The 24,584-nt window shown below is 36.2% G+C and overlaps 1 protein-coding gene across 1 annotated transcript; it reads right to left on the bottom strand.

The window, feature by feature from the left end:
- Positions 1-19,349: 19,349 nt before the first annotated feature.
- LOC110637512 (abscisic acid receptor PYL8) lies at positions 19,350-22,435 on the bottom strand. Its single transcript, XM_021787652.2, has 3 exons — positions 21,920-22,435; positions 20,547-20,762; positions 19,350-20,036 (listed from the first exon to the last, which is right to left on the bottom strand). Exons 1-3 carry the CDS (start codon positions 22,064-22,066, stop codon positions 19,818-19,820), a joined length of 582 nt encoding a protein of 193 aa, XP_021643344.1. The 5' UTR covers positions 22,067-22,435; the 3' UTR covers positions 19,350-19,817.
- Positions 22,436-24,584: the final 2,149 nt, after the last annotated feature.

Below are 24,584 nucleotides of genomic sequence, written 5' to 3'. Positions count from 1 at the left end.
GCTCTTCTTCTTCGCAGGTCAATTAGTAGTATCTGATGTATTTTGTACAATTGAGTTAAATTTTAGACTCCGCATGTGTTAGGAGTATTTTAATTAATTTGGGTCTATAATATAATATGATGTTGAATTTGTAAAATTATTAATTGCATGTATGACTGAATTGGATGAGGGAGCTGAGCTCCCAATGGATTTATGATATTATGAGCATGTGGAGGGTGAGCTGAGCTCTCTAATTTATTTTATATTGTGTTTACAGATCGGGCGAGTCAAAAACTCCCCGTTGAATGCCGGACTCTGTCCGGTTGAATTCTTGAAATTGGGCCCAAATAGGCCTTAGGATTGGGTTGAGGAATAGTTAGGCTTACTACGAGTTTCGGGGGCTTTAGACTGGCCCAGGTCCTAGTGCCAGTCCGACCCATAGGTTGAGTCGTGACAAATTTTATTTAATTTTTTTAATACATCCTATGTTTAATATTATTCAATTTAAAATTAAATGACTCATTGTAACACCCCAAATTTTATTATTTATGAGTATTTTTGATATTTTAATTTTATTTAAATTTTAGGAATTTTTTTGAGATTTTTTGGATTTTAAAAATCGGGTTCGATTTTCCAAAAATATAAACTTTGATGATTTTTAAAAATTAATTTAAAGACCACGTGGCAAAACTAAAAATATATTTGGAGTCTACGTATTTTTCTGAGTTTTACGAAATTTTTTCGGAATTTTTGGACCTCGTTTTCGGTCCGAGATAAAAATTCAAAATTTTGTATTTCGAATCGAACCGGCCGAATCGAACCTGACCGGATCGGACCGGTCGAATCGAACCGGCTCCCTTTCCTTTTTCTTCTCCCGCGCGCGTCGTCCCTCTCTTTTCTCTTTCTTTTCTCTCTCCTCCCCTCCCCTGCGCGCGTCGCTCCAGTTTCTCCGGCCAAATCCGGCCACCGATTGGACCGGGTCTTGTGTATAAAATCATCTCCTAGACGAGAGCTTTCCAGAGACACCATGACAGGCGAAATCCATTGAGCGGTTGTTACAATTTTTGGTCGGGAAGATTTTTGCCGATTTCGACTTTTGGGCTAGATTTCTCAAACCGTGAATCCACGAGAAGCGAGGCCACCAGCACGCTCCATTCGTCGAGCCGCAACGACATAAATTTCGAATTTTTCCGACACCGTTTTTGGTGGGTCCCACGGAACCGCGGTGTAATTTCGAGCATTAAATGAGCTTAGAAAATTCTGAAAAATTTATGTGCTAACCCCCGTGTTATGGGCTTCGTGTAGGTATCCTCGATTCGCGGAAATTCGACAGTTGGACCAAGTTCGCAAATTTCGGGCGAACGGACGTGGCCGGAAAAGTCTCGGAATTGGGCGAGGTTTTGGCTAGCCCCATTGTCGAGCGTCGAGCGCGTCCCGAAGTCGGAATCGGCAAAGGTAAACCCGAACCTTGCTTTTAAGTAATTTTCTAGTCCTTAAAAAGGATTAAAAATCCATAAAATATTCGTGGTAGCTTAGAAAATTACGATTCTTTTGCAATAGCTTAGTAATATTGCTAAGGACATGAGGCAAAGTTTTATAATTTTTAGAGCTTGTTTGGGCGGTTTTGCAAAAATGATCAATAATAAGGACTAAATTGAAATTTTGCGTATTGTGATGGATGATTGATTTGATGGGCCCAGGAGGGGCTGTGTGATATGATTGAACTGTTGATGTATGGATTGTGAGTATAAAAGTGCGTTTTTAGCCCTTTTGCAGGTTGGGTAGGTCCTAGGTATAGGGGAGACTCTGCCGGATTTTCGGCACGACTTAGGACGTAATTGGTCTTTTTCTTTATTTGTATTGAGTCAGATTGTATTAAATAAATGTAATATGATTGTCGGTGAGCGGACGACCTTCTTCCTCCGCCCGCCACGATAATTTGTCTTCAAGTCTGTGAGTAAAATATTAATTTTAATTGTAATTTCGATATTATTATATGTTCAGCATGCCCATGCATCACTTATATGCATATATTTATTTAGTTAAACTCTAGGCACGAATTATGTTGCATTCATAACTGTTAATGTGCCATGAATGTTGTTGTGGTAATTTGGAGCAGTGTGAGTGCGTTGGCGTGCGTGTGATGTGGTGTGGACTATGGATAGGATGGGGCAGTCACGGCTTGAGTAATTATTGGGACCGATCCTTCGAGGGGTACTCACGGCATGAGTAATTCGCTGGGACCCTCGATTAGGTTATTAAGTGGAAGTCCGAGCTTGAGTAATTCGGGCACGGGTTGGATTTAAGAGATCAGTATAGCGGATCAGCTCCCATATGTTATGAGTTATACTAGAGGGTGTGTCAGTGCTCCAAATTACCTTTTTCAATATATGCTGTGAAAATGTTGTTTATGTTGCATTTCACTCTACATGTTGCATTAGTTCTATATTGGTATATAGATTATTGTTAAGATTTATATTTTTCTATATGATTAGAACGCTCACTACTGTTCAATAATTTTTACAGGCCACAGGAGGATATTTTGTTCGTGTTTAACCTGCCTTTTTACCTCGCAGGTTGTTTATCAATATTGTGTAATTTTAATTACTCCTAGAATTTTCGCATGTGTTAGCAGTAATTATTTGAAATTGGTCTGTAATATTATATTCATGTTGGACCTGTAAACTTAATATTTTAAGTCTGTTTGATGGATTGGATGAGGGAGCTGAGCTCCCATTTATTATTATGTTGATGAGTATGTGGAGGGTGAGCTGAGCTCCCCAATGGATTGTTTATTGTGTTTACAGGTCGGGTGAGTCGAAAACTCCCCGTTGGAAAGTCCATTTTATGGCCGGACTCTGTCCGATTGTTTTCTTGATATTGGGCCCAAATGGGCCTTAGAGTTGGGTTAATGAATAGTTAAGGCTTACTACGGGCCTCGGGGGCTTTAGGCTGGCCCAGGTCCTAGTGCCGGTCCGGCCCATAGGTTGGGTCGTGACAAATGTGGTATCAGAGCTTAGGCTCCAGATTCCTAGGGAAAAGTTGTCTAAAGTGTTGGGAAAAGTCTAATAGGAGTCACATGCGGAAAAATAGGGTCCATATTCGTCTTGCATTGTCGTCTTTGCTTCTAGTTTCTGCTTCATATATTGTGTGTAAATATGAGTCTATAGAGTCATGCAATGTGCAATTTTGAATTTTGTGGGCTAATCTTTGCTGAATTTCAGAAAATGCGTAGAAGCGGGAGAGAGCCGCACACGAGCAGATGTGCTGACGAGGTGTCGGACAGATGAGGCGCTGCCCCAGGAGGCGGGGTAGGAGGCCTAGAGTCGCTCAACTAGAAGAGCGGCTACCCACGAACAGTCTTTCATGGCACAGGTCCCATGGACCCCATGGCGCCTACTCTAGCCGCAGAGAACCATCGACATGATGGCGCGAGATATGGTCCACCCTCCACAGCGGCGATCCACCGCACCAAGAGGGAACCTTACAAAGCAGATCATAAATTTTAAGAAGTTGGTGCACGTACCTATGATGTGTCGACGATGCATATCGGTTTTGGATTCTGACAGCGAAAGCAGTACTGATTGGTGATAGAAGATTAATAGAATGTATGCAGCACGTCATGGGGCCCATGCCTAGACAATGGATAAATGACTACGTGTTACCCCGGATGGAGGGTTTGACATGGGCTCAGTTTGTGGAACTTTTTATCAATCGGTTTGTGCCAGAAAGCTTCAGAGATCGAAGCGGTGGGCCTTTGAGGCCTTAAGACAGAATGGCAGTGCAGCAGATGAATATGCTGCAATTTACGGAATTGAGCGGATATGCCCCTACAAAGTATCTCTGAGAGACTATGAAGGTGAAAAGATTCCTAAAGGGGCTTGACAGAGGTATGCGAACTGGCCATGATGTCGGATCGATCTTTTGATGTGGTGGTTGATCGAGCGCAGACAGTTGAGATTAGCTATCTTTGTGGATGACAGTGGAAGAGCAAAGAAAAACAGAGCAGAGGGTTCCTCAGGTGTCCCTTCCATGGGTACTCCGGACAGTGGTGGCCAGGGTAATTACAGAGGAAAGGGTAGGAGCAAGAGAAGTGGTTTCAGACACAGACCACGAGGATTCGGTCAGTGCGGATCCAGCGGTGGTAACGATTGAGTCTGATAGTTAGTGCAGTTCAGATCCTCCTTGGCACCTTGTGCACAGTGTGGAAGAGGACATTCAGGACCTTGTTTGATGGGATCAGGAGTATGCTTAACGTGTGGACAACCGGGTCACTTTGCTAGAGAATGCCCCATGTTCAGAGCCACGGATGGGGTCACGAGGTTCATTGCGAATGTTCCTCGGCGATTGTATCCGGTGCTTCCAACATGGCGGGTAGTCGATTCGATGTGGCCAGGCCGAGGACAAGGGGGGCATGGATTTGGAGGCAGATCAGGAGGTAGAAGTCAGTATCAGAGTTCTGCCACTCAGGGTAGGGGTCAAGCTCGGGTTTTCACCCTGACCCACCAGGATGCTCAAGCTTCAAATGCAGTTGTGGCAGGTATTCTTCTGGTCTATTCTTATGAGGCTCGTGTTTTGATAGATCCGGGTGCTACGCACTCATTTGTCTCCCCTGTGTTTGCCATGAGGTTGGGTAGAAACCCTACAACCTTAGAATGCCCTTTGTCGGTAGCTACCCCACTTAGTGACAACATAGATGTAGACATGGTATTTCTGAGCAGCCCAGTGGTAGTGGATGGAAAGATCCTCCCAGCAGACTTGGTTCCTCTACCAGTTTTGGATTTCGATGTAATCCTGGGGATGGACTGGTTGGCAACTCATTATGCCACCTTAGACTGCAGGAACAAAAAGGTATACTTCCACATACCTGGTGTGGAAGAGTTTAGCTTTGATGGTGACAGGAGCGTGGCTCCATATAATTTGGTGTCAGCAATTAGTGCCAGAAAAATGTTGAGGCGTGGATGCCAAGGGTATTTGGCATTGGTGAGAGATACATCTGTAGAAGGTGTCAGCATGGAAAATGTTCCTGTTGTCAGAGAATTCATGGATGTCTTCCTGAAGAGCTTCGGGGTTGCCACCAGAAGGGAATAGAGTTACGCATTGATGTTATTAGGGTACAAACCCCATATCGATGCCACCTTACGAGGATGGCACCACAGAATTGAAAGAGAGTGAAGGAGCAACTACAGGAGCTCTTGGACAAGGGTTTCATACGTCCGAGCACTTCACCCCAGGGTGCTCTGTTATATTTGTGAGAAAGAAGGATGGGTCATTTAGGTTGTGTATCGACTAGAGACAGATGAACAAGGTGAGTATTAAGAACAAGTATCGACTTACTCGGATCGATGATTTTTTTGATCAGCTCCAAGGAGCTAGATTCTTTTCAAGATAGACTGCGGTCGCTACCATCAATTGAGAATCGGGAATGAGGCGTGTCCAAAACGGCTTCGTGACAAGATATGGTCATTATGAGTTCTTGGTGATGTCTTTTGGACTCACTAATGCACCAAAGACCTTCATGGACTTGATGAGCAGGTGTTCAAGCCATTTTTGGACCGTTTTGTCATCGTATTCATAGATGACATTCTGGTATACTCTCGGACCGAGGAAGAACACGTGTGGCACTTGAGGATGGTGTTGCAGACTTTGAGGAGCACCATATCGCCAAATTTTCAAATGTGAATTTTGGCTAGAAAGCATCTCATTCTTGGGACACGTGGTTTCAAGTGACGGTATTCAAGTGGATCCCAAGAAAATTGAAGTCAGAATCGATTGGCTTAGGCCTACAACATCCACCGAGGTGCGAAGTTTTTAGGTTTAGTGGCTACTACAAAGCGTTTTGTGCAAGATTTCTCCGGGATAGCGGCTCCCTAACTAAGTTGACCGGGAAGAATGTTCCATTCATTTGACAGATGATCGTGAGGTGAGTTTCGAAGCTCAAGGAGTGTCTAACCACCGCCCACGTGTTGACACTACCGTGAGTGGTGAAGGATACGCCGTGTCTTGTGGCGCCTCGAGTTGGCCTAGGGTGTGTTTTGATGCAGAATGGAAAGGTAGTGGCTTATGCTTCAAGGCGGTGAAGAGGCATGAGCGAACTACCCCACCCATGATTTGGAAATGGCGGTGTAGTCTTTGCACTTAAAATCTGGAGACACTACCATGCGGTGAAGTGTGCGAGATATACACCGACCACAAGAGTTTAAAGTACATCTTCCAACGGAGGATTTAAACTTGAGACAGAGGAGATGGATGGAGCTTACGAAGACTATGATTGCACCATCGGTACCACCACAGGAAGGCCAATGTTGTGGCGGATGCCTTGAGCGAGAAAATCTTACGCGGTTTAGCGCACATTTCAACAGAGAAAAGACCATTGATTCGGGAAGTACATGAGTTGATGGATCAAGGTCTAATCCTAGATCTTTCAGATGAGGGGTATTGTTGGCTCACTTTTCGGTGAGGCCGGACTTGAGGGCGAGTTAGAGTTTCCAGCCACGAGACCAACAATTGATGAAGATCATAGAAAGAAATCTGACAAGGTGAAGGTGGTGAGTTTGGATTTGCCAATGATGGCGCCCTAGTGCAAGGTTCTAGGATATGTGTGCCGATGTGGACAACCTCGGGAATGAAATCATGCAAGAGGCACACTATACACTGCAGATATCCACCGAGTTCCACCAAGATGTACCATGATGTGAAAGATAGCTCTTGGTGGAATGGCATGAAGAGAGACATAGCGACTTTGTGTCCAAGTGCTTGACTTGTCGGAAGGTGAAGTTTGAACACCGGAGACCGTCGGGAAGCGCAAGAGCTCCCTATCCCGAGAATGGAAGTGGAAATGATTACTATGGATTTTGTGGACTGGTTGCCTCGTACCACGCGAGGATATGACTCGATATGGGTAATTGTAGACCGCTTGACCAAATCAGCTCACTTCTTACCTTAAAGACTACATACTGTGGCACAAGATGCGGCTCTACATTCGAGAAATAGTCGATTGCATGGAGTTCCTTCCATAATATCGGCAGAGGGCCCCATTCACTTCTGGTTTTGGAGAAAGTTGCAGGAGGCACTTGGCACACAGTTGAACTTCTGATGCCTTCCACCTCGACAGACGGACAGTCGAAAGGACGATCCAAACATCGAAGACATGCTTCGCATGAGTGTCTTGGATTTTGGAGGTCGTGGGATGACGACTAGCTCTCGTGGAGTTTGCCTACAACAACATTATCACTCCGGATAGGGTTGGCACCCTATGAGGCATTATATGGAAGAAAGTGTAGGTCTCCTGTGTTGGGCAGAAATGGGGAAGCGAAAGTGCATGATGTAGACCTAGTGCGGTACACTTGAGGTAGTTCCTTTAATCGAGAGCAGCGAGGGCGGCTTTCGATGGCGTAAGAGTTATGCGGACCCAGACGGAGGGATGTGGAGTTTGCGATGGCGACTATGTATTCTGAAGGTTTCTCCAATGAAGGGAGTCATGAGATTTGGAAAGAAGGGCAAGTTGGCACCTCGGTATATCGGACCTTTTGAGGTTCTTGATAGAGTGGAGCGATTGCCTCACGGTTGGAGCTACCACCCAACCTTTCTCACGTTCATCCGTGTTTCACATCTCCATGCTCAGAAATACATTCTGATCCTTCTCATATCTGCAAGGATGTGATAGAGCTAAAGAGAACTTGACATTTGAGGAGCGACTGTAGCCATAGTGGACTACCAAGTGAGACAGTGAGATCCAAAGCAGATCCCTATGGTTAAGGTTTTGTGGAGGAGTCGATCGGTGGAAGAGTGCACACAGAGTCGAGCGGGACATGCGTAGCAAGTACCCTTACTTGTTCAATGCATAATCATGTGTTTTATTACGCCTTGTGTAAAAATTCGAGGACGAATTTTTACGTAGAGGAAGAATGTAACACCCCAAATTTTATTATTTATTAGTATTTTTGATATTTTAATTTTATTTAAATTTTAGGAATTTTTTTGATATTTTTATTATTTTATAAATCGTGTTCGATTTTCATAATATTTATACTTTTATTATTTTTAAATATTTATTTAAAGAACACGTGGCAAAATTAAATATATATTTGGATTCTACGTATTTTTCTCGAGTTTTACGAATTTTTGAATTTTTGGACCTCGTTTTGATCCCGAGGCGAGTAAAAATTCAAAATTTTGTATTTTGAATCGAACCGCCGAATCGAACCGACGGATCGGACCGGTCGAATCGAACCGGCTCCTTTCCTTTTTCTTCTCCCGCGTCGTCCCTCTCTTTTCTCTTTCTTTTCTCTCTCCTCCCCTCCCGCGTCGCTCCAGTTCTCCCGGCCATCCGCCGATCCGACCACCGATTGGACCGGGTCTTGTGTCTAAAATCATCTACTCGAGAGCTTTCCATAGACACCAAGAACGCCGAAATCCATCGAGCGGTTTGTCCGATTTTTGCTCGGGAAGATTTTAGCCCATTTCGACTTTTGGGCTAGATTTCTCGAAAACCGTGAATCCCACGAGGAAACCGAGGCCACCAGCACGCTCCATTCGTCGAGAGCTTTGCAACGACATAAATTTCGAATTTTTCCGACATCGTTTTGGTGGGTCCCACGAACCGCAGTGTAATTTCGAGCATTAAATGAGCTTAGAAAATTCTGAAAAATTTATGTGCTAACCCCGTGTTATGGGCTTCGTGTAGGTATCCTCGATTCGCGGAAATTCGGCGATTGGACCGGTTCGCAAATTTGGGCGAACGGACCGTGTGGAAAAGTCTCCGAATTGGGCCGAGGTTTTGGCTAGCCCCCCATTGTCAGACGTCCCGAGCGCGTCCCCGAAGTCGGAATCGGCAAAGGTAAACCCGAACCTAGTTTTTACGTAATTTTCTAGTGCTTAAATAGGATTAAAAATCCATAAAATATTCGTGGTAGCTTAGAAAATTACGATTCTTTTGGCAATAGCTTAGTAATATTGCTAAGGACCATGAGGCAAAGTTTTATAATTTTTAGAGCTTGTTTGGGCGGTTTTGCAAAAATGATCAATAATAAGGACTAAATTGAAATTTTGCGTATTGTGATGGATGATTGATTTGATGGGCCCAGGAGGGGCTGTGTGATATGATTGAACTGTTGATGTATGGATTGTGAGTATAGAAGTGCGTTTTTAGCCCTTTTGCAGGTTGGGTAGGTCCTAGGTATAGGGGAGACTCTGCCGGATTTTCGGCACGACTTAGGACGTAATTGGTCTTTTTCTTTATTTGTATTGAGTCAGATTGTATTAAATAAATGTAATATGATTGTCAGGTGAGCCGGGACAGCCTTCTTCCTCCGCCCAGCCGCCTCAGTTTTTTGTGGTCAAGTCTGTGTGTAAATTATTAATTTTAATTGTTTTTTAGATATTATTATATGTTCAGCATGCCAATGCATCACTTATATTCATATATTTATTTAGTTAAACTCTAGGCACGAATTATGTTGCATTCATAATCATAATGTGCCATGAATGTTGTTGTGGTAATTTGGAGCGGTGCGTGCGTTGGCGTGCGTGTGATGTGGTGTGGACTATGGATAGGGCCAGGCGATCACGGCTTGAGTAATTCGCTGGGACCCGATCCTTCGAGGGGTAGTCACGGCTTGAGTAATTCGTTGGGACCCTCGATTTGGTTATTAAGTGGAAGTCCGAGCTTGAGTAATTCGCTGGCACCATGTTGGATTTAAGAGAGTCAGATAGGGATCGGCTCCCAGATGTTATGATTGATACTACAGGGTGTGTGAGTGCTCCAAATTACCTTTTTGATGTTATGATGTGAAAATGTTGTGTATGTTGCATTTCACTCTACAGGTTGCATTAGTTTCAGATAGTTATAGAGATTATAGTTAAGATTGATATTTTACTCTCTGAGTCGAACGCTCACTCCTGTTCAAAAAATTTTACAGCCACGGGAGGATATTTTGTTAGGTTAACTTGCCTTTTTACCTCGCAGGTTGTTTATCAATATTGTGTAATTTTAATTACTCCTAGAATTTTCGCATGTGTTAGCAGTAATTATTTGAAATTGGTCTGTAATATTATATTCATGTTGGACCTGTAAACTTAATATTTTAAGTCTGTTTGATGGATTGGATGAGGGAGCTGAGCTCCCATTTATTATTATGTTGATGAGTATGTGGAGGGTGAGTTGAGCTCCCCAATGGATTGTTTATTGTGTTTACAGGTCGGGTGAGTCGAAAACTCCCCGTTGGAAAGTCCATTTTATGGCCGGACTCTGTCCGTTTGTTTTCTTGATATTGGGCCCAAATGGGCCTTAGAGTTGGGTTAATGAATAGTTAAGGCTTACTACGGGCCTCGGGGGCTTTAGGCTGGCCCAGGTCCTAGTGCCGGTCCGGCCCATAGGTTGGGTCGTGACACTCATGTTACTTAACTATGATTTGAAGTTGCAAAATTTATTTTTTCAATGCATATTAATTAGAAGTCTATTAGGAAACTAATAAATAAACTATTATTTCAAAGAGATAAGTAATCAATAATTTAAGATTAAAAAAAAAAAAAAAACTTATCTTTGTGGGACGAGAGAATAATGAATACTAAAAAGACTTGAAGCTCAATTTCACTTGTGTCATTAATGGAGAAGTTAAATTTTGTTATTTTCAAATTTTTGTTTAAATTAACAAAAAATATTTCAATTTAAGTTTAATTGAGCCTGAAAATTAAGAAAATTAGGAAATTAATTTTTTTAATTTTTCAATTTAAATTATAAAATTAAAAAGCTTTTAAAAATTAAGAAATTTAATTTTTTATTTAAATTAATAAATTAAGAATTTAATTAATAATTTTAATTATAATTTTAATTATAATTTTTTAATTAATTTTAAAAAAAATTAAAAACGGCTAAACTAAACTTTTTTGGTATGCACTAAGGTAAATTTTGTCTTAATAAAAATGAAAATGAAAGAAAGAAGTATATAAGAACAAGACCATTAACGAAGTCACCATTGGCTTGTCGTATTAAACATGTTCAGAGTTCACCAACACACGCTTCTCGAATGTTCATTATCGGTCGCATAATTTTTTATTATTAACGGTTTTATCCTAATTTTTTTTATCATATCTCCGAATAATAATAATATATAAAATTAAATAATTGATAATAAATTTTCAAAAATATTCTACGGATTATAATTATAATATTCAAAATATATACGGCTATTATTGAGTTATGTCTACCATTTTATATATATATATATATATATATATATATATTGAAAAGAAAATTCGATAAGCTATATATTTAAAACTTTTTTAAAAAGAAGTTTTTTTTTTTAAGTTATAGAAAGTAAAATTATTTTATTACAAATAAAATTATTTTATTACAAAAAGTGAGATGATTTAATATAAATTTACAATTCATCTTATAAAATTTTTGTAAAGTAATTTTTTTTTTATAAAATAGTTAATTATAAAAAATTTAATAATTCAATAATAAAATAAAATTTTCTCACATAAAAAAATATAATATTTTTAATAATATTAAAAAAATATTATTTATAGTAACTTAACATAAGAACTAAGTTAATTCATATAAATAAAAGTACATTAAATATTATATGTATTTTTTATGTGAGTAAATTTTATTTTTTTATTAAGTTAATAAATTTTTTATAATTAATTATTTTAAAAATAAAATTTGATCCATAAATTCTAATGTATTATTTAAAAAAAAAACATTGTTTATCCTTTAATTTATTTTAACCTATACACTTTTATGTAATTTTAATTAATTTTTATTATTTAATTAATTTCCTAATAATTTATATTTCTATTTTGATCTCTATATTTTAATAAAATTTCATTTAATTTCTTTTTAATTTATTCTTTCAAAAATAAATTTCATTTGTCCCTGTATTATGATATTTTGTACTAAATTTTTTTATTTAACATTTTAGATGTTAAGTTAGATTTATTAAATGGGTCTGCTGACCAAGTATAGCATGGATATTCTTTATTAAAATTTTTTAATTATTTAAAAATAAAAAATATATAATTTATAAAAAAAGTAAATACTGATTATTGTTAATAAAAGTTAATTAATAATTAATATTTATTAATTATAATAATTATATAACTATTTAAAACTTTGGCCTCCGTCCGCCCCTACTCCTTTATGGCTTCAAGTTGTTGCTAACTTAGATGAGAGGCCCGCGCGAATGGTGGAGTAAGTGGTTGAAAATGAATGGTGGCTGAAATGCCCGAGAATAAGGCATCAACACACTCAGCTTGTATAATGCGGATGCCGAAAGAGACCGAGATTGAAGGCAAAGCAAAGTATAGGATGTAGATTTGGTGGCGAGGGTTCGGCAAGCTCTCGCATGTACAATGGATTTGCTTCTATTGTTGCTGTCTGCTTCACTCATCGTCTCAGTCTGATTAAGGTACATCCTAAAAGAGAGAGAGAGGAGGAGAGGACAGGAAGCCAATTGAAGACTCACAGTGACAGCGCCACCAATGAAGGTTGTGTACTTGCTCTAGTGCTTAATTCATCCAAAGGAGAAGAGAAATGCTTCCTGATGGGATCCACTTGCTACTGAGATTAAGAAGAAATGGGGCAATATTTGAGTTGGGATGAATTACTGGGTTGGTGATATTCTTTTTTTTTTTTTGGCTGAATTTTTGTCTTTGATCGACAATTTTTGAATTAGCGTTTTTAAATTTTTGGATTACTATTTTTCGTTTCTGGATAGGGTTGTTATTATTATTGTTTTTCTTTACTTTGGTTAAAATCAATAAATATTTTAAATGTGAAAGTCATTTTTTGCATTATTAAAATTAGAATAGACAATATTTTAATTTATTTAAATTTAAACATAAGAGTATAGATTAATTTAGAAAAAAATATTTTAAATTTATTTAAAAATTATATAAAAATTTGTAATTTGTTTAGATGTGTGGGAAATAAGGACAATAGATAACCTAAGACTAATAAGGATAAATTTGAAAAAAAATAAAACAAAAGGAATCTATTATGTCTTCTCTAATTTAAGAGAATTTAGAAAACGTGAAAAAAAATATTTTTAACAAGAAAATTATAAAATTACTTTTTCTATTTAAATTCTTTTTAAAATATCTATATATATAAAATAAAATTATAAATTTATCAAAAATATTTTTTTTCAAATTTTTCAAACGAGGAAAAAAAATTTAATTTTTATTTTTGTCTTTTAATTTTCTTTTATTTTAAAAAATAAAATATTTATTTTTATTTTTTTCTTTATATTTTCTTCTCTCTAAAAATTTTTCCTAACACAGTGTTAGAGTTATATTTAAACTTTATTTCATTTTTTTTCTTTCATTAGAGCGTAATACACGCACACGTGGATTAGGGATAGAAATGGATTACTATTAAAACTATGACAATTTTAAAATGGCATTTATTTCTATATAACCCATATATGTACACTCTATAACCAATGTAGAATCCCAAAGGATCAGCCCAATAGACACGCCCCACACAAGGCCTCAATCATGGGCCAACCACACTAATAACTCCAAAACTAGCTCAAGGACTACTTATTTTTTCTTTTGTTAGAGTAGAACACATGCACACCTGAGTCATGAATAGGAATGAATCACTATTAAAACTATGACAATTTTAATAGGGTCCTTATTCTTATATAACCTATATACACTCACATTTCATAATCGATGTGGGATCTCGAAAGATCAACCCACTGAATACGTCCCACATGGGACCTCAACCATCAGCCAACCATACTAGCAATTCCAAAACTGGCTCAAAGTCTACTTGTTTTTCTTTCGTTAAAGCAGAACACACACATACCTGGGTCAATAATAAAAATGGACTGCTGTTAAAATCATAGCAATTTTAACAAGATCCTTATTCCTATATAAACTATAACAATTTTAATAGGATCCTAATTCTTATATAATCTATACACACACACATTTTATAACGGATGTGGGATCCCGAAAGATTAACCAACTGAACACGTCCCACATGAGACCTCAACCATCAGCCAATCATACTAACAATTACAGAATTGGCTCAAAGTCTACTTATTTTTCTTTTGTTAGAGCAGAATGAACTACTGATAAAATCGTAGCAATTTTATCAATATTCTTATTCCTATATAATTTATACATATGCATACTCGACAACTAATTATTTCATATTAAAATGAAAAAACAAAAAAAATAAACGCCGTCTGGTAACTCGTCTAACAAGTACCAAACAAACTAGCGACCCCAATGCTTGGAAACTGTTACGGTTAGCATATTTTTATATAACAAATAGACCTTCATAAGCCATAATTATCCATTCATAATCATCTAAGTAAGAAAGAATAGAGAATCAAATAAATTAAACGCCGTTGGTTCAAATACAATATTTCACTGTTTAGATTGTCTCATCAAAGAGATATAATGGCTTTATATAGCTTTTCCAAATTTTGATGTGGGGAATTACTTATTATCACAAGCAAAATTTCAAAATAATCAAATAAATAATCTCTCTAGTTTCTTATTGAGAAATTTTTTCTCTAATTATAGATGACAGGCAAGACTTTTCCTCTTCCGATCAAAAAGAAGCCCTTCCTTAATTTAGAGCTTGAGTTTTACTCCCCTCATTCTAAGTTGGATTGTAAATATTTTCATTTTGTACCAGATTTGTGGAGCAATGGTGAAGGTTGAGTTTACGATATGCATTTTTGTATTTTTTATGTTTTTAGTTGCGTGCTGGTCAAATTTGGTTCTGTGAGTTATGGAAGGATATGGTAACCCAGGGTCTATTACTAGCACTTAATGATGCTTGCTAGTGACCCTATGATTATACGAGATTGAGATGCTAAAGTTTTGCCATATATCTCATTCAGAGTCACCGAAGATAGATGGACCTGGGCTTTAACTTTTAGGAGCTTAGGGTGTTGTTTTGATAATGTAGTTTCTGCTTGACCTGGTATAGTTGTTAGCCTTGCCTGACTTCCAGTAGTAGAGATCTCCTTTGTTTCTTGCTCTTGGTGATTGCTCTGCTTTTGATGGGGCTGGATTTTCTCGGTGGTACAGGCGACGTGATGAAGGATTATTGATGAGAAGCAGCGCTACACGGAGGATCTCAGCGGATGCCTAACTCTAAGGGTTCCGATTTTCTGGCCTTTGTTAGTTGGGTTTGGATGGGCTTATCTCTGTAATGGGCCTTCGATCAAATTCAATAATTTTCGCTTGACCAGTTGACCAGTTGACATGAATGACGTACCACAGAAACACTTGACCAGTTGCTATCACAAAAGCACTTCCGTATTTGCTAACACAGAAACTCTTCCATAAGACTGTTCTAGCTACTAGATCAGACTGGCCTTTCATCTGAATAACTTCTTTGAGTTCAACTGGTAGGTTTGTAGATTAAAAGCCTTTTGTAGCCTACTTAAACCATTCTTGTAAGATAAAAGGTCATGCAGGAGGGTTGTTTCATGCCATTTTGTCACTCTTAGCTGCTAAATTCTTGAATGATATTTGGCTTTTTCTGTAATGTCTGCCAACAGCATAATAAGGTGTAAATCTATTACTTTGTATTGAGATGTTTTATTCTCATGTTGTTACTTCTATGGCAGGTTTGTTGGTGTTGGTTCTTGGCGCGTGAGATCCTTATTTCAAGCAGCTAAAAAAAAAGGTTATCATCTTTTTGACATCTTTTTGCCCTGAAAATTCAGCAGGGGAAAACCTTAAACTCAACTCAACTCAACTAAGCCTTTATCCCAAAAATTTGGGGTCAGCTATATGGATTCGCTTTTTCCACTCTGAACGATTTTGGGTTAAATCCTCAGAAATGTGTAATGTTTCTAAGTCATTCTGTACTACTTTCCTCCAAGTCAATTTAGGTATACCCCTTTTTTTCTTTCTATCCTCTAGCCTAATGTGCTCTACTTGTCTAACTGGAGCCTCCGTATGTCTACGCTTCACATGACCAAACCACCTCAATCTCCCTTCTCTCAACTTATCTTCAATTGGCACCACTCCTACTTTTTCTCTAATATTTTCATTACGGACTTTATCTAGTCTATGTTAGTAGTATGCCCTAGAGCATATCATTTAGTATGTATCTTGTACATATTTTTAATAATAAAAGGCATTTCCACTTTTCCGTTTACATAATATATTTATGTGTAATAGAAAAGGTCCATTGATATTTTGTTAGAAATATTATTCTTAAGTTGTTAAGAATATGAGTGACAATATTTCTAGCACAAAGTATCATAAATAGGTTCACAATCGAGGATACTTCATAATAAGGACATGACTTATCCAGAAAGATTGTATTCATGTTTGTTCCCAAGTTATTTATATGAGATATAAATAAGATGGAATGGTGAGTCTCATGCCATATAACAAATATGATAGGCACTTATAAATGATAAGTAGGCCGAACCAGTGACACTTATGACAAGCACATGGAGTTTACTCTTGTCAATGTTTTGTCATAAATCATATCAGTGCATATAATCTTTAGACCTGAGATAACACAGTTATCTTGTATATAGGTAGTTTGAGTTTGATACTGCTTTCATACTTGTACTGTGTATGGGTATATGGGCATGTGTTGGCTCCTACTAGTTATATATGGAGGTAGGTGTTGATCAAGATGGAATCTGTTCCTCTAAGTAAATAGAGATAAAATCCTATGTTCATTTAATTGTTCTTGATGTTTCAAGTTCTGGCCAGACAGATAGATTTATTGAGAAAAGAGTTTACGATGAGAAAATCTTTTTAATCAAGAACTGGAATTAAAAGAGAACATAATATTCATAGCAAATGGAGTTTGACATAAATCATGACTCCAGCTTGAGTTGGGATTTTGTAACAGAGAGATTCTAGTGCATGGTAACATATGATTATAGGTTCATTTAAGGTAAATCTTATTACTAATTGGGTGGCCATGGCATGCTATGCTAGGTGTTAACCATGGTCTATGAGGTTCATAAAATGATTTAGAGAAATCATTTATGGTAAGAAAGAGTTCTGATGATATTAAGAGTTGATATCATGTCTCATTGCCAATTAGTGATGAGCCTAGTAAGTCACACACATACACAAGTTATCACCTATTTAAATATGATTTAATTAATTAATTAAAGAGTTTAATTGATTAATTAAATAGATTTGGTTTGCAATAAAATTGCAAAGTCCCTAGCATGACTTGAAACCAAATCTAGATTATTGGATGTGTAGTATAAATTAAATTTATATTTAAAGTGTTTAAATATGAATTTAATTGATGAGAAATTAATTAATAGAGATTAATTAATTAATTTATATTTGATATAAATTAATTAGAAGAAGAAAATAATTATTTTGGGTTAAGAACTCAAAATTAAGACACTGGGGCATTTTGGTCATTTTGAAGTGTGACACGTGGCACCATGAGATGGTGACACATGGGATTACACATAAGCTTGCCAAATGTTTTTTTAATCATGTAAGATGATTAAAATCAAGATTAAATATAGGTTTGACACTTGGCACAATGTGATTGGGTCACTTAAACCTAGAGCTAATCAAAGGGTGACATGTGGCAAGGGTTTAATGTGTTAACCTAGCTATTTAAGTGTGGTTATGAAAAGAAAATATAACCAGCAGCCTCTCCTCTCATATGTCACGCCACTTTGAGCCTCTCCAGCTATTTCTCTTCATCTCTCATCAATTCAAAGAGATTAGCCATCAATCTCTTGAATTAAGAACACTAGAAATTGTTTCTAGTGTCACATTTGCATCTCTAATCTCTTAAAAGCGAACTTGAATTTCTAATTAATAGAAAAGGCTTTAGAAGCTGTTCAAGGGCTGCCATAGGTGTTCTTGGTGTGGACAAGCTAGAGGACAACATCCGGTGTCCTGAAGACGAATCTCAAAGCGCGAACACCTGCACATCAAGAGGTTAGTGTAATCGTTCTTGATTTAATCTAGGGTTCTAAAATTAATCTGATTAATTTTAAAATCTTAAATGGCAAATACAGATCCAAAAACATATTAAAAGAGTTTTAATATGTTGTTTATCATTGAAATCAAATAGATAAAAATAAATCTTGCATGGTGCTTGTGACCCTAGGTGAAAATTTTTGAATTCAATGGTATAATCTTGTGTTTTTCACGCTTCCGTTCCTTCAGTCTAGTATGGCCATTCATCCACCTTAACATTCTCATCTCTGCAACTCTTATCTTAGATGCATACGACTCTTTCAGTGCCCAACACTCACTACCATATAGCATAGCCATCGTATGGTATGCGGTAAAATTTTCCTTTTAATTTATTGGGAATCTTACGATCACATAAAACTCCCGTGGCACGTCTCCACTTCAACCATCCGGCTTTAATCCTATGACTAACATCCTCCTCACATCCCCCATCTACTTGAAGAACTGAGCCTAGATATTTAAAATGATTACTTTGTGATGTGCCACAGTCTTTCTATTTTTTTCTGAACTCAATAGTTGAGCTTATCATTCTGTGAATTCTGATATAATGTTTACAACATACAAAGAGTAAAAAGGTGCAGATTTCATGTATGGTGCACCTAAAAAAGGAAGAAGAAAGGACAGAATAAAAGAACGTGTATTTCCCAAATCAAGCACATGATTTTTTTTTCTAATATTTATTATTAAATATTGTCAATCTCTTCAAAGTCCACTCTATGCTAATTGCTTCTTTTGTACTTACCTTTTATTAATTAACGTCAATGCTTTCTTAGGCTCCATGCATCATTTTTATTGATGAAATTGATGCTGTTGGGTCTACACGAAAACAATGGGAAGGCCATAGAAAGAAAACTTCGCACAAACTACCAGTTGAAATGGATGGTTTTGAACAAAATGAGGTACGACAACAAGCTTAGCATTTCTGAATTTTGCTGCATAAATGAATTCCTTGGTACATTTCTGAATTTTGTGCACTTTTTGCTTGCAGGGAATATTTGCTCACGACCTAAAAGCCAAAACCACAAAGCCAGGCTCGAGATAAGGCACCAATTTTTTTTTTTTTTTTTTGGGAAACCCAAACCGTAGTAGCTTGATTTGCGAGAGCAAGAGTCATGGTTTGGCACCGGTCTGTACAGACTGGATACCTGAATCTGCGCTCACTTCCGTGGCAATGCCCCTTCAGTTAGCGTTCGTGAGATCAATTGCTGATGCCCTTGCTCGTTTAGGCTATGTCCATAGCTTAGCACCGGGTTTGCGCCTTTGGGCCTGCCCTCCAGTGGAGGTTACTTCTTGGTTAGCAGAGTACGAATGTTAATGCAGAAAATCAATTAAATCGCCTGGCATATGATAAAGATCAAAGCCAAAAAAGGATACCTCAAAACGCGTATAGCCTTCAGGACACATGGAGCACATTAGAATACGACAATATATATACCTCTTTGTTTTAGCTATAGCTTTTACAAATATTCATTTTTACCAAACTTCTATACCTGCACCTAAAACTATGAAGGAAAGAGAAAAATATAAATCAACTCCTTCCAGCACACATATATACAAACATAAAGTTACTACCACAGACAAAACGCCGGATATCACAAAGAAAGAGAACCTAGTTTTTCCCTTTTTACTCTTCCTTCACAAGCACCATAAATCCTTTATACGGATGTAGTTCTTGAGCTACTAAAGATGGGAACTCCAGCAGATAAATTGAAGAGGAGAACACTACAACCAAGGAAAGAGAGTACTAGTTTCTGGAAGATGGAAGTAAGTACTAAAGCCAGTCAGTATCCAGAGCCTCTGCGATGTAAACGCCCTGGAAGCTTCATTCTTCGCAACCATAGCCTCCACCACATCTCCACAGTCCAGTCCAGCGTTTCTCAGATGCAATCAATGGGCTCAGTCTGATCCAGCACTGCCAGGCGCTCTGACACATCAGCTAATGATTTGAGATTGCACTTGATCAGGGCTTCAACAAAGTAGCACGTCTCATCCTTGGTATTCCCATCAGGTACATCCACTACAAAAGACTCGATCACCAGAGTCCCTGGTCTTCCATCAATGGTCTCATGATGAAGGGAAATGATTGAAGAATAGTTCTAGGGCAAAACAAAACAGTGAAGACAGGCTGGGTGGTTCAGATCAAATGATTACATATAATTTGAAGAACTTAGAAATCAAAAGTGAAGGAAGTGAACACACAAATCCTTTAATTTCAAAGTCAAACCTTAAAACTTCTGGGATATAATATCATCCCAACCAAACTATTAATAGAAAACAATTATAAAAATTATCCAGACATTTAGCAATAAAATACTAAACCCAACTATGTTTTTGGACTCCACTGCAATGATTATAACTTTAAAAAACAAAAAAAAATCCCCAACATCTGATATGAAATAATAATCTTTTGCCTAATATTCTACAATAAACACACCAAATTTTCTGGAAACTCACTGTATGTACAACATAAGCACACAAACTTAAGAGCAGTAGACGGCAATATAACTTTTGATTTTCAGCAAGGCAAAATATTTGCAATAGAATTCAGAATGATATAAGAAAAGGAGTTGAAATGAATAACAAAAAAAGAACAAGAGACTATATACCCTCAATCTATGATCCCCACCAACAATACTGATGCTGAGAATATGCTCATCATCATCGAGAAACTCTAATCTTTCAGTACTTGTAGTGGCAGGAAGCCCAGACTTTACATCAATTTCTCTAACACTTCCAATCTGAAGGTTCCCCTGTGCAACACACCTGCTAATGAAAGGCTTGTACTTCTGTGGTTGATCAAATCTCCTCACCAAAGACCATACCTATTGATAACAAAGCAAGGCATCATTCATAATGACTAAGCTATCCCCAATTTTTAACTATCAATTTCCTGATAAACTGGAATCCAAGATAACTCTTGAAAGATTAATTATATTCACGTCAACTATTAATTCATTATAGATATTCTTTTATATGCATATTCATTTTAAACCAGGAATTTCCAATATTAGCCAACCAGTTAGTTGGCAAAAAAAAATTGATGAATAAAAAAGAAAACAAGAACATTAGCTCAAGTTTCATGTCACTCATTTATGCAATAAATGAAACCTCCACTGACTTAGCAATTGTATTTAGCGCAATTTTACTGGATCACCTGGTTTCCTCTTCTATCTTACAGTGAATCTCAAAACTAAAAATTTTGATTCTTCACTTTCATTATTTTTCAAGAGCCTAAAAACAGGATCATTTAGAAAATGATAACAAATTATAACCATCCCTCACAAAAAGCTTGAGGAATCTGAAATGCATGTATGAAGCTAGGCGAGCAGCAAAACTATACTGAAAACTTTTTCGTTCAATACATGTGCAACTTCCTCATTTCTCCTCTATTTTGGTTTTCTCTATAGAAGAAGTGAAACAGAAGATATTAGTATCTTGATCATCTCAAATTCAAAGTTTCATACTGAACTGTTCATGGTATACTTCAGAAATCAGTTTAATACCCAATTATAAATTTCTAGACACCAGGTTAAAAAAAAAAAAAAAAAGAAGCTCATGTGCGCATGGATGACTGCATATATAATATGAATTCCTATTCATCTTCTCATTTCCTCAATTTTCTCCGCATGCAACCGGAAAGGAAAAGATAAAAAGGTCCAATTTGTCAATACCCCAGATGAACAACAGTCCACCACAGGATCATCGATGCTGGATGAGAGAAAAAGGGGAAAATCATAGATCGAGATCAAAAGCTCAAACGAAAAATGGGTCAAATATTAGAAAAAGAAATTATAGAAACAATTCACACCAAACTCTTGCAAGCACAATCCCTCAATTACAGTATCAATCTGCGAACACAGAAAAATTCAGAGACAACAATATAGACTTTTTGAGACGCCTAACAAGCCATTAATCAATATAAACCGAGAAAAAAACAGTATCTAGACATTAATTAATATTTAGACAGAGAGGGATTTACTAGAGGAACAGGAGCTTTGATGTGCTTAACGAGGACAGAACTACACTGGTGATCAGCAGGATCATGCTGATGGTGTCTCCTAATGTATTCACTCTCTACACTCCCAAATCCATTTCCAATAGCTGTCGCATTACTTCGACCATTCATTTTCGGTTAGCTTTCTCTGCAAGCCAAACGCGTCCTTATCTTTCTCCCGCTGCAAACAGAACCATCAGATGGAGAGAGAGAGAGAGAGAGAGAGAGAGAGAGTTCGCTTTCTCTCTCAAAACTCTCCCTCGCCGAAATCGTTGTTGGGATCGCCGGCCGATGATAACTCTCCGCCAAGGATCCTTTTTAAAGAAAGAAATAAGGAATTCGCGTAGGTGTCTTCTCTCTGTTTCTCTTTTGTCAATAGAAGAAGAGGAAGCGTACGACCCTCACCGCCATAGAAGAACAATCTCCAGCCTCTCTATGATCTCTTCGCCTAAAAAAACAAAAATTATTATTAGTGGGAACCGCAAAATAAATAATACAGAGGCAAAGAGTGTTTTAAGCCTTGATAATTATTTCTAGTATTAAATAAATTTTTATTAATTTAATTATTTTTTAAGTTTTAATAATTATTATTAGAATTAAATAAATTTTTATTAATTTAATTATTTTTTTAAGTTTTAACAATTATTCTCAGACTCAAGGAAGTCTTTATTAATTTAATTAACTCATTTAAATTTCCATGAATTAAAAATTAGCCTTTATAAATCATCACTTTATACTGTATATTTCGTTAAATGTGAATTCAAAATGTCCAATTTCACTAGCTCTTGGAACACATGAAGATACTCTTCTATATTAGTACTAGACATGCTACATGATAATAACTATAACACTTTCTACTTGGTCTATGGTGTAATCGAGTAATGTGTATTATATTCGATATTGAAGTATTCTATTTTATCTTATTTTATTTTTTTAATAATTTATTTTCATTATATTTTAAAAATAAATTATATTTTTAAAAGAGAAACTAATAAAATTTTTTTATTTATTTTCAATTGACGTATTTTACTATTCACTTAAAATTTTTAATAATATTTTATAATAAAAATTTTATCAATATTCATCATAACCATTTCAACATTTCGAATATCATCTATATATTTCAAGTTCACGTTCATTTTCATTCATACTCAATTCATGTATATAAAAAAAAATTCTCAAATTTCTTTAATTTTTCTTATCTTTATTTAAGTTATTTATGACTTCTTACTCTAGTTTAAATATAGTTTCAGACATTCTAACTGTCCAGACAGATGCTAATCACCAAAACAATAAAATATACGAATTACCTAAAATGATGATATTACAATAGCAATTTATATATTTTTAATCATTTATCCATGAAGTGTAAGTCATATATTTTGAATACTATAATAGTAATTATCAAATTTTAAATGAATCAATTAAATTAATAATTTAGAGTAATTACTCAGGATTTAAGTAGGTCAATAAAAATAATTATTAAAAAGTTTAAAAAGTCTTTTTGCATAATATATAATTTCCATACTTTAATTGTATAAGAAGAAAATAACCTCGGATTTGAATCTAATTACGCTTGTGCCATCAATTTGTCGTTTTGTGGGGGTTTGCTATCCTTGAAAATTTTGCAGGTGCGTGAGATTTTATGGTGTGATTGCGATAAGGATATTTTACATATTAATTGGCTTCGCATTTTGGGAAGCTCTTCTAAATTTATTGGACTGCTATCTTTTCCTTTCCTTTCATTTTATCTTCAAGCCAGTCAAATTTCAACAACAACAAATCAACAAATTTCCATTTGCAAATGATTGCATAATATGCAAATCAATAATTTTAATTACATAATTCAAATTAACTCATCATATTTGTCGAAGAACTATTGCTGGGTCTAAAATATAAGAGAAAAAAAGAAATGATCAAGATGAAAAACAACAACATAACATAGAGAGGGAGGAGGGAATGAGGCCTAGCATCGCGAACAGTAATGGAGAGACTGGGTGAATGCAGCAACAGAGTGAAGCTGCTAGCATATGGTGCAACGAGAGATTATTGGATACTCTTGAAACACATGCTTTACTATAAAAAAAAAATGTAAGCCTTATTTTTTTATAAACAATAGAAATAATAATAAAATGAGCAAAATAATTAAATGATTAATGAAATCAAGTCATAAAAACTCTATAATATATATTTAAAATATAAAATTAAAATATTAATAATAATAAAATTAAATAATAAGTTATACGAAAAAAGTCCTTGGATGATAGTAGGTGTCTTTCAACTGCTATGTCTACATATGAAAATTTTGCTAACCTACCATATGGTTTGAAGACCTCTTTTCTCCTTTGAAAAATGGCTTTTTTATCTTCTCATATAAAGTGTTTTACTCTTCTCATGAAAATCATTTACAACGAATTTTGAAAGTAATAAACAATACTCCCTTTTTTCTTTTAAAAATAGGGTTTTCTTCAATTTTCATATAGACTGAGAAAATATATTTAATATAGTTAAAATAATAGATTTTATTTATTTTTTTTAATACAATATTTTTCAATTTAAAATTAAATGACTCATGTTACTTAATTATTATTTAAACTAATAAAATTTATTTTTTCAATACATATTAAATAAGATGTTAATAAATAAATTA

The sequence above is a fragment of the Hevea brasiliensis genome, chromosome 17 (assembly GCF_030052815.1).
Source record: "Hevea brasiliensis isolate MT/VB/25A 57/8 chromosome 17, ASM3005281v1, whole genome shotgun sequence".
Classification (NCBI taxonomy): domain Eukaryota; kingdom Viridiplantae; phylum Streptophyta; class Magnoliopsida; order Malpighiales; family Euphorbiaceae; genus Hevea; species Hevea brasiliensis.
This window is presented reverse-complemented; position numbering and strand designations above follow the sequence as displayed.